Below are 11,494 nucleotides of genomic sequence, written 5' to 3'. Positions count from 1 at the left end.
GCAGGAGGCGGGGCGGCCTCCGGAGGTCGGCCGTCCCTCTCAAACTGTCCTACTCCCTCTGTCTGTCTTTAGACAACAACACAGGGACCAAATAAGTTAACCAACTTGTGGTGTGTGAGCACTTTGCTCAACACTTCAACCTTTTTATTTTTTATTTCCAAAATATTTTTAAACAAACGTGGAAAAAAAAAACCTGCGATAAGTGAAACGAGTGAGAAAACGACGCCGGTGAGTAACGAGCTGAACTGTGTTCATTGTAGATGTTGCTGCTGCAGTCCGCTGAGGGAGCGTTTACAGCCATTAACTCCAAAACAGGCGAAAAACTCAATACTTAAAGCCAAACATGGACAATTTAACCACGATATGAAGTCACATTAACAAGGTGACTGGTTGAAGTCGGAAAGTCGTGATGAAAACGGTAGTTTTACAGTAAATCTCAGGCTGGTGGTGCGTTTGATGCCACCTGTTGCACTGAGCTGCGATGTAAATGATCCAGAAACTGCGTCAACTCAAACCGCCGCTGTTTCCTCACTTGCTACTTTAAACGGAGATTTTACAACTAAAATGTGTTTGTACTTAGTAAGTAGTGCATGTTTTGGGTGATTTTTCTTTTTTAAATTATGTGTTTTAGCCACATTTGCTCCTGTACGCTCACGTTGCATTCACCTGCCTGCTCCACATCAGCTCAACAGATTATGTAACTTCATGTTTTCCTCCAGTGTAAATCGTCTTGACTGATTTACTTCACCTTTCACCTTCACTTTCTCAAGATTTTGGTCTCTATTCATTTTCTTTCTTTCTTAAAGGTAGAGATAAAGACATAGACAGAGTCAGGAGAAAACAAACCTCACTTCTCATGATGAGTTAAATATCTTCTCTGTTTTAAGTCTCCTCTCGGCTCAGATCAAAGTCAGGGCCTCTGACCCGTGCTCAGTGATGACCCCTCTGCCCTGGCTGCAGCATAGGGGTCAGTGAAGGCAGCATGGTGACTGGACTCAGTGAGGGTTTCCTGCCTTTGCAGTAAAAAATACAAAGCAATGGAAGAAGTTGCACACTTGTCAGAGCCCTTGTGTGTCAGATGCATGTGAAACTGCGGATTAAAGGGTCTATTGTGTTGTCCTACAGTAGGCGTCCTCCTGGGCAGGACACTCTACCTGGGCCCTGTATGTTTTTTTTTTTCTTCTCTCGCTGGAGACTGAAGCTGACTAATTCTGACTAATTGAAGCACCAGGTCCAGCCAGTCATGAAAGTCGATTTGTCAAACCCAACTGGAGTTGAATTATCCTCACGTTGTGCCTGAAACAAAGACAACGTCTCTCTCTAAAGTTGATATACTTCAATTAAATAAGGAAGAGGAAGAAACAATAGCCGTGGCATTTTTTAGGCCGTTTTTTACTGAGAAAATTGATCCTGAGGCAAACAGCTGAACAATTTACTAATTGGACCCAGAAATCTAATACTGATGAATACCCTCGTTTGATAAACATTATTGTCATTAAGCTGTCCTGCTCATTGATTTACATTTTGAAACTCTGCCCACAATGCAACCTAATACAGAGATAAATGTGTGTCAATTGACAAAATCTGTATCTCCTCAAGATGAATATCACCAAACCCTGGTTGGAGGTGTTTTCTGGAGAGGTTATCAGTTGACTTTACCTGTTTCACCCCAGTGTGATACATCCTGCTTTTGCCATTGTTGTCAGTCTTATCAGCGGCCCTTCTTCCAGGCCCATCTCAGCCTGTGTCTCTATTGTCACATGAGGTAGAATAGGACACTATCAGTATGGCAAACAGGAACCTGTTGAAAGCCCATTGTCCAGTAAGACACATGGTGGTGGCTGCTGATGGCTTTGTCTTCACTGGCATCCCAGGCATAAATGTGTCTGATGAACATATTAAGGGCTTATCTAGATATTTATACACAGTTTGGTATTTATTACCATCTGCGTTCCCACGATCTGTTTGCAATTTTACAACAATTATAAATGTGACAAAATAACAAATAACAAATAACATGTTGTAGTTCTCCATTCATGACATTTCCCATCCTGTTTGACATATATTCTCTGTCATGCATCCTGTCATTTTCTCATGCTACACCAGTTAGTCACTCAACTATGTGGCCTTTATAGAGATTATGTTGTTGTCTTTGCTGTTAAAAAGTATGTGGCTGAAACTGAGTCATATATTTCTGCAGTACTATATGGTTCTGATAAATTATAGGCAATTTAACATTTGGTCTTCTTCTTTTTTTTTCTTCAGTTCCAAACCAGACCACAATAGACACAATTCAACAAGAGCAACCAAACAAAACAAACAATAAACAGTAACATATCAATACAGTAACAGTACAGTAAAAAAATAACAATACCTGGCTTTTAAATGTCCATCCTCCGTTTACATACATATAGACACATAAAAACAGCATCAAGACACACATGACAGCAAATAATTAGAAAAAAACATCAATTTAACGTTTGGTCTCCTTTGGTTAGAGCATATTAGCCGAACCTCCGTGGAGAGAAAACAGAGCATTAGGAATGCAAAACAAGAAAAGAAAATGAAAGCAGATGACAAAATTAAATGTAGCATTTAGGATTTAATGTTTCATTAGAGGTTGATCGTGGAACTGGGAAACATTTAGTTGATATTATTGTTAGTGTCTCATCTCTGATTGTCTGTCTGAATATTTTTGCTTGCACAGGTGGGCCACCTGATCTGGGGAGAGGGATTTATCTTCCTCCTGTTTTCCTGATGGATTCGTACAGAGTGACCGGCGTTCCTAACAGCGGACCACAGCGTGTCTACACGCAGCCGCCCCGCTCCTCCAGGCCTCACAGCAACGGAGCCGGTTCATATGGTCTCAGCATTCGCGTCCAGGGCATCGATGGACACCCCTATGTCGTCCTCAACAACCAGGACCGCGCTCCTCAGCCCTACAGCGACCCCAACAGCAATGGGTACATTGACACAGAGGGCTCGTTCATTGAGAACTACCAGGAATATGACTTCCGAGGGAGCAAGGAGGCCGGGTCCACCAGCCCCTTCATGGAGTACAGGTCTCAGAAGATGGTGCATCACACCGCTCCTCAAAACGGTGTCACAGATGCACAAGGAAAGAAACCATCCAGCCTTCTGAACTTCCAGAAGCACCCAGAGATCCTGCAGCCGTACGATCCAGAGACCAACTCCCTCAACCTTGACAGTCTCCGCAACCCGCCTTCGAGGCCTCTGCCTGCTGCCCAGACCGGACAAGACCCCCAGAGTTTCCCCTCCAGAGCTGCCGGAGCTCCACCGTCTCGTGCTGGCGCGTCAAGCCTGGATCGAAACAGACCGACCGCGCCGCAAGAGAGAAGGCAACCTCCGCCGCCACACGGCCTTGAGAGTGAGACGGCCCCTCCGAAGCCAAAGTCGCTGCCTCAGCCTGCTGCCCAGGTCTCTCCGCCTCCGACCAGGCCACAGCCACAAACGCCGCAGCCGCAGTCCAGGCCTCGTCTCGCCAACCTGAATCCCCCTCAGTCTAAGCCGGCCGCGAAAACCAACCAGGAGTCGGTGCCTCCGCCTCAGCCACAGCCGCCGCCGTCCGTTCTGTCAAGCCCCACAAGTGAGCAGAGCAAGACCTCGTGCAGATCCCCCAGTTCTATGAGCAGCGCCAACTCCAGCCTCGAGCGCGCCCGCCGCGAGCCCGACGTCCTGCCGCTACGCAGGACCGATTCCAGCGGCCCGGTGCTTCATTCCTCTTCCCGTTCGCGCCACTCCTCGTCGTCCTCCTCCTCTAAGGCCCTGGTGGATGAACAGATGGAGGCTCTGTACGCAGACACCATCAACCGCCACGAGAACCGTCGTTACATCCCTTTCCTCCCCGGTTCGGGCAGAGACATCGACACGGGCTCCATACCCGGCGTCGATGAGCTCATTGAGAAGTTTGACGGTAAAGACGGCAGCCACCAGCGCAGGGGGAGGGCAGGGCGCCGAAACAGGATCAATCTAGAGGACAGGAAACGCTCTCGCAGCGTGGACAGCGCTCTCGGTCTGCGAGGTGGCTCCGGTTACACGAATGAGTTCAGCAGCAACCGAGGTTCATCGACGGAGCATGTCCTGCGGCCGTCGCAGCTGCGGCTGCAGAGAACGGCCAGCAGTCAGGACACCGTCAGCAGCGCACCCGGCTCCCCACAGAGCACCATCTCTAGAGGTTTGGGCTACATCCAGGGCTACAAAAAGCCACAGACTCGCTCCTCGTCTTTGCCGTTCAAGAGTAAAGACAACGAGGACAGCGCCTCCCCAGCTGGAAAGACATCGATGTCAACATCACTGTCAAAGCCTTCGTCTGGAGACAAGAAGCCCAGTACAGAGGGAGATGCCCAGGTAAAAAGAGAGAGATGTACGATTAGAAAATCTGAAATTACTTTGTTGTAAAGGGATAGTTCAACATTTTGGCAAATTTGCCCATTGCCATAATCCCTATAGTTTTAGGAGTAGATTCGTTACCTTTAATTGTCGATGCAAGCTGTTTTTAGGACAGCGGAGCAGAGCCACTAATGGGATTTCTTGGTTTCCCTCATCAAACTCCTCAGATACACAATCCAACAACTCCAAAACGCTCTGGTGGACAAGTTGTGCCCTGCACATTCACCACGCTATGAGATAATAACGTAATGTCACGAGACAGAGTTGTTTTGCTGGCTTTCTGTGATGCGGACAGAATTTCATTGTCAGGGAAACTCACTTTTCCACTGTGCAAATGACAATAAACACTTTTGACTTTTAGAGGTAAATTCATGCAAAACTGCTGATGCACGTTCCCGTCGGGGGCAGTTTTTCGGCAAGCAGTCTCTACATTTGCCTTGAAAACAACTCCTCGTAACTTTCTGTTATTATCTCATAGCGTGGTGAATGTGCAGGTCACAACTTGTCCACCAGAGCGTTTTGGAGTTGTTGGATTGTGTATTTGATGAGTTTGATGAGGGAAACCAAGAAATTTAAAAGAATGTTACATCAAAATGTAGTGTGTGTGTATGTATGTATATATATATATATATGTATGTATGTATGTATATATATATATATATATAATAATAAGAAAAGAAGAAAAAAGCAAAAAGATATGTATGTATGACAAATATTCTTATTCTGTGGGTAATGGGGGCGGGACTAGATAAGCTTTTGCTTCTCCCGCTTTTTCCCTTTCGGCCATGTATTGTATTATTTGATGATGAAGTGTGATGATGATGATTTAAATTGACATGCCCGAAATAAACAAATTGATTGATTGATTGATTGATTGAAATCCCATGAGCCTCCTGTAGCGTAGCTCTGAGCAGCTCACGGCTTTGCTCCGCCGTTCTAAAAACAGCTTGCACAGACAATCAAAGGTAACAAACCTACTGCTAAGACTATAGGGATTATGGCAATGGGCCAATTTGCCAAAATGTTAAACTATCCCTTTAACTTCTGCCTCATTTTACTCCAATGTTGTCATATTGTCTGCACAGTCTTTCCAGAATGAAAATGTGTGAGAGAACATGCTTTTTGTGCTTTGTCAAGACCTCTCTTTAATTTCCTGTCCCATCAGACGACACCTGATCTCCTGAAAGGTCAGCAGGAGCTTTCACAACAAACAAATGAGGAGACAGCAAAACAAATTTTGTTCAGTTACCTAAAGGATGGGTGAGTTATCTTGACTTCTCTGCTCTTATCAATGTTCTTTTCTTATTTTATTTTTTATCTTTCTTTACTCATACCAGTAAAAATGTGCTGTGAAAACGTTACGGTCTTAAATCCTCGGCTGTCAGCTGAATCATGAACCAAGTGTTTTGTTCCCAGTACTGACGCCTCAAACCAACATGTTGCACCATATGGCAATGCATTAGGAAGGGAGAGACTTGTGTGGGAGCATATAAGTGGTTTTTATCATAGCTCGACTGTTTGTGATAAAAGTGAAGGAATGTGCTCCTCACACGCCCCCCCTCACCCTCTTCCCATCCAGGCTGTGAGTGATCCAGCTGTCTGGGGTGTGTTTTCTTGCTGAATCCCACTTTCTTTGCTTTCTTTTAAGCTGCAGCGTGAACGTTGTGTTTGTTTCTGTAATCAGACACCCGCTGCCCGTCAAGGGAAGGCACGTTGGGTCAAAAGGTTAAATTCAGTTTAGGTTTTAGAGAAGCCATATTGGAAGGTGGTTTATTTCGTGCATGCCATAGAGTCTTTTATTCAAGCTATTAAGTCTTTAAACGTCCCTCTGGAGAATGTGTAAATGAAACTGGGGCTCTGCAGTAGTTGCACTACTTGTGCATGACACAGTGAGCAAAAGTTTGCAGGTTTCTATGATTTTTCTTTTTCTTTTTTTGCGTGTGCTACAGGCTTAGGGTAAAATAGAAATGGAACAGGAAACTCTTTGGGCGTGTCTGGCCACAGGTCAGGAGTCACAGGACAAAGGAAAGGAAACACAGATGGAAGTGCAGGGGCTGAAACTGAGCTACATTCCCAAGGCCCAGAAGACAAACATTCACCGACAGGGGTTATAAAGATTTAATGAAAATCATCTGTATGAGAGGAGGGGAGGGTTCAGGGGGGCTGGCTCTCCCGTGTCAGCCTTGTAATATATTGAAATGATATGTCACCGCTGGCACGTGAAAGTGGTGAAATTCCCTTTTTGTTGGTTCTGATGTTTTTACTTCGACCAACGGATTAAATGTTCTTGTGTGGGTCGACATGAAGTCCTCCCATCTTTGGCCTTTCGAACATCTGTTGATAAACTCAGAAATGCCTGCTATGACACACTGACTGCTTTGTTTTAGCTTCTGACGAGTTGATGTTTGGGATATGTGAAGTTTTAACTGTTTTTGATTTTCTATGTGTTTTTTTTTTTTATCCCTGATGGGCTGTGTTGTTAGTCAGTGGAGAGAATTGGCCTGAAGTAGAAACTTTGTGGGTGTGGCTGCTGTGAATCTAGGCTGCTTAAAGACTTTGATAAAATTGTGCTTTTATTTCAGTGATTCACTCTCATGCAATTTGCTTGATGTGCAGAGTCCAAGATGTTTACATTTTAAACTCCTAGACATTGGCCTGGTTCTTTCTGGATGGTTATTCCTCCATTTTTCTTAGCCCTGGTTCTTAATAATTGTGCATTTGGTTCCTCCACACATGGACCTCACAGTTTACTGGACGGGTGTGATGAAGCCGTTTGCACTGTGAAGTGACACATCAAAGCAGCATGATCCCCCTAACCCTTTCTAAGCTTGGGAAGAGTTACTCTGTTCCCAGAACAGTGTGGGATTTCTTTCGGATCCTCCAAACACTGAGAGAGAGAGAGCTGTTTTTAACCTTTAATACATTAATCATTGTGTGTTAAACTTTGTCTCTGCAGAAGCAACGATACTGATGAAACCACGAAGAGAAAAGTCAACCTTGTGTTTGAGAAGATACAGACATTGAAGTCCCGGGCCACAGCGAGTGCACAAGGCGACACCAAAGTGAGAGGCTGTCATATTATAATAGTGACACAGTAACAGTTATATAACCCCTGCTGTGCCAACTACTATACATATAAAAACAGCGTTAACTTTTCATATTTTATACTGACAATGTAGATTTGGGGTTATTAAAATGCGCCTTAGGCTGTGAATGGGTTTGAGACGTGCTTTTGTGTTTTGGCTTCCCAAACTGAAGCCCAGCTGGTTTTTATTTTGAATAGGTTGATAAATGCAGGGAATTTATTTGTGTTATTTTGAATTTTCAAAATAAAATGAAATTCTGGCTTAGCACGCTGTTTGATTCAAATTTAGATCAAATCAATTTAATGGGATCTGTACAACAGTGTGAACGGCTTTGGCACTCACACTGTTTGTTTTTAACAGCAGACACTGCCAGCTATCAAATACTGGCCCTTTACTAAATAACTGAGGGCAAATCAACTGCAAATCAATAACGTATTCCAAATAATCACTTTACACTTTTATTTCTAACGGATCAAAAAGAAATAACCTGTTCCACATCTGTCTTCTGTTAGCCCTTGGACATCTCTGCACAGACCAAAGCTCTGCAGGAGCAAAACACTGAACTGGAGAAAGAAATGGCCGAACTGAAGAGACAACTTGAAGAACTAAGCACGGTAACAAAAGTCTTACTGTATCTGTAACTGTGGCTCTGACACAATCCTTATTATGTTGGCATGTCAGTCTATTGCTGAACCTGTTGTTGTTTGAGAATATCCTTTAATCAAGAGTTTGGTTGCAAAGGAGATTTAAAGGATTACTGTTCAACTTGTTGAATTTAAAGAGATATTTTGGGACCATTGGTTGGATTTGAAACTGGCTAAGCCTAATACAAAGGCACATTTTCATCGACTGAATAATGAAATAAACAGGCTACACCCCTTTAACCTGTACAGTAGTGTGGGGATGTTTAAATGAAGTTAATGACTTCAAAATACTGTTGTTTCTTTGAATTAAAAGTTAAATAACTGTTGTGAACATATTTACAACATATGTATAATATATGCTCAACTTCCAAATAGCTTTGATCCTCCTTTGCAACAACAAAAAAAGGAAAAGAAATGAAAATGACTAAATCCTCAATGATTTGGCACAATCAAATCAATTTAATCTAAATACCAAAAGCTTGGTGCAGGGAATGCACGGGGAAAAGGCGCTATATAAGTACAAGCTATTATTATTATTATTAATTTAAAAAGCCTGAGATGTCAACATTAATATTTGTGTGTTTCCCCATTAGAGGAATGAGGCGGACAAGAAGACAGCAGCAGGTTTGAAGGAGCTGCAGCAGGAGCTGGAGAGGAGTCTGGAGGAGTGCAGGCGCCTGAGGGAGAAACTGGCCAAAACAGAGGCCGAGCTGCAGACCACGGTTGAAGAGTAAGTACAAGGCGACAGTGGCCGGTAGCGAAGATTCATCAACTCTCTTAGCCTTGTTTATTATTTCCAGGATATTGTGTTTACTATTATAATTGTCAATATTACCATTGTTACTTTTGTTAAACTCCACTTGGGTGGCTTTGAGGCGAAGCACCCTAGCTCAGGTCCCATGACCGGTGTTGGTCGTATGCCCCAGTGAGCACATCTGGCCTGTGTTTGTTGTGGGAAGCTGGTGAGGGACTGTGGTCTTGTCACTTCATCATTAATCTCCTGATTAGTTAGGGATCCTGCACAGACAGGTGGGAACAGGGAGGGATTACATGAACTTCTTGCACTTTACACCCTCCTGATGAAGCTGCTCGTTAGCAGGTGATATGAAGAATCGGTGTTTTGTAACATTTCCACGCTCTCACGCTGATACCAGTGTACAGTGCTATGTCTGTTGACAAACCTCTCAGACTGTTGATAGTTACTGAAGAGGTTACCATGCAACCTTTTCTGCCTTATTATACAGCCAATTCTGTCCTGTCTGGTTTGTTAGGTTTATCTTTTACCCTTCATATTAATATGTGTGTACTTGGTGACACATTATTCAGTGTTCGGCTGGGTTGGAAGGTGGGAATAGTTGAAAAATGAATGATCTTTTGATCTCTTCTGTGATTTTTGGGGCTTTCCGTGCTGCTGAGCTCTGCTACCTTTTAGTTCTGCCTCCTAATGTGTTGGGCCTTTTATTATTGTTAATATGACTCAGTTGGGATTCATCAGAGTTTCAGCTTTACTGTGTTTCTTACTCATGAATGCAGTTGAGACATTACTGGTTTGCCATTGTTCAGGTATTTGTTTTAAACGCACATTCAAATCTAGGCCACATGTTGCTCTTTCTTTGTATGTATGAATTAAGGTGTAGGTGCATTGTTCTGGGTGTGCATATGTACAGTACAGTGTGTGAAAGTCTTGTTGAACTTTGATGTGACACTTGTTTGTCAGGCTGTTCCAGGTGAAGATGGAGCGGGAACAGTACCAGACAGAGATCAGAGACCTGCAGGACCAGCTGTCGGAAATGCATGACGAACTCGACTCGGCGAAGAAGTCATCTACTGACGGAGAGAAAGACATCCTTCTAGCGGTAATGCACGGTGTTCGTTGTCTGACAGATGAAAAGGTTACTTTAATGAGCAGTTGCCATCAGAGACTAATTATAGGAAACCAAACTGGAATTGTATATCTCACACAATCACGCTGCAGCACTATGTGTTGTCGACTACAGTATCTTCTCATGTTTACTCATGTTAAAGAGGAACTATGCCAGATTTGTAGCTTAGCTATGCTACTTTTTTACCTTAATTAAACAGCTTTGGAGTAATTGTGATGGTTAAATAACTGACTTAACTTGTTACAAGTGCGTGCATGTCACTTATAGCGCCTCTTGGCTGAAAAACAACTTTGCAAGATCAAAGCCGCCGCCCAAGTATCCCAGCTCTCATCTCTGCAGCACTGCGACACAAACACGCCCCGTAACCTGTAATTAATTTTTTTATGACAGATTAAACTACACTAATATACACATCGTACCATCCTATACTGTATGATAAATAACATAATCTACCGCTCTATTGATTGCTTTCTCGTCGGCTTTGTTGTAAACAAACGCACATGGCCAGGAGGAGGGTTAGCAAAACAGTGGAAAAGCAACCAGACTTAAATAGTTTCTCTTTAATGCCAGGTCTGAACCGGGTCACACTTGGTCAGCCGACTCCAGTCCAATCCTGCAAACTGCAGCACTAAAAAAAGCAACCAACCTGTCCTGGTTTTTTCACAGGACATGATGCAACTCAAGTTGGAGATGCAGGAAATTCTCCTGGCCAAGGAGGAGCAGGAGGAGATGCTGAGGCGGCGAGAGAGGGAACTGACGGCTCTGAAGGGAGCGCTGAAGGAGGAAGTGGCCGCTCATGATCAGGAGGTGGACAAGATGAAGGAGCAGTATGAAAAGGAAATCAGCAGGCTGCAGACATCTTTGGAGGAGGCCAAGCAGGTAAACAGCCCCCCCCCCATTTGTTTTTCAGTCCCTCTTCTCCTCTCCACCAGTTTGACTCATTTCCTTTGCTCGCACCCTCCCCCATTCCCGAAACACACCCTGTCACAGAGGAGTGTGCAGATAAACGTCTCATCAGGGGAGCTGTAACTGCCTGTGTGTGTGTGTGTGTGTGTGTGTGTGTGTGTGTGTGTTGTGCTAAATGTTCGTTAGAGATTCAGTCGTTAGAGATCTGGATGTTGCTTTGATGTGACATTATTTACAGTTTTTCATTAGTTTCATGGTCGTGGCACTTATCAAATATCAAATTACAGAGACACGAGTTTTAGCTTGTAGAGAGAGGCTGATTATAAAGAGCTTCAACTTCCAAGTTTTTCATAGGGATATACTAATTGCGCTGCTGAAACAAGGTAGTTGAAACACAGCAGGACACTTAACTGCAGGAATGAAACATTATTTTCACATGACACAAAATGAAAAATGCAGCTCTTCTGGAGTTTTACACGCTTGAGCTGCGTCCAATGGAACAAAGTGACAAAATGAAAACGAAAACCCAGATAAATGTAGCACGTCATCAGTTTTCGTGGGAAGT

The 11,494-nt window shown here is 43.7% G+C and overlaps 1 protein-coding gene across 2 annotated transcripts in view; it reads left to right on the top strand.

The window, feature by feature from the left end:
- Positions 1–11,494, top strand: part of cgnl1 (cingulin-like 1) — a 32,063-nt gene continuing 20,569 nt past the window's right edge. For both annotated transcript variants that reach the window (XM_085761872.1, XM_085761864.1), the window contains exons 1-8: positions 1–228; positions 2,708–4,368; positions 5,576–5,670; positions 7,367–7,472; positions 8,009–8,110; positions 8,734–8,870; positions 9,858–9,996; positions 10,690–10,902. In XM_085761872.1, coding sequence (XP_085617998.1) covers positions 2,758–4,368; positions 5,576–5,670; positions 7,367–7,472; positions 8,009–8,110; positions 8,734–8,870; positions 9,858–9,996; positions 10,690–10,902 — 2,403 coding nt within the window. In that variant the 5' untranslated portion in view covers positions 1–228; positions 2,708–2,757. The remainder of the gene's footprint in view (positions 229–2,707; positions 4,369–5,575; positions 5,671–7,366; positions 7,473–8,008; positions 8,111–8,733; positions 8,871–9,857; positions 9,997–10,689; positions 10,903–11,494) is intronic.

Source organism: Trachurus japonicus, chromosome 3 (assembly GCF_045865225.1).
Source record: "Trachurus japonicus isolate A0001 chromosome 3, Traja_1.0".
Taxonomy (NCBI): domain Eukaryota; kingdom Metazoa; phylum Chordata; class Actinopteri; order Carangiformes; family Carangidae; genus Trachurus; species Trachurus japonicus.
The sequence above is the reverse complement of the archived record's forward strand: the minus strand, read 5'-3'. Positions and strand labels throughout refer to the sequence as shown.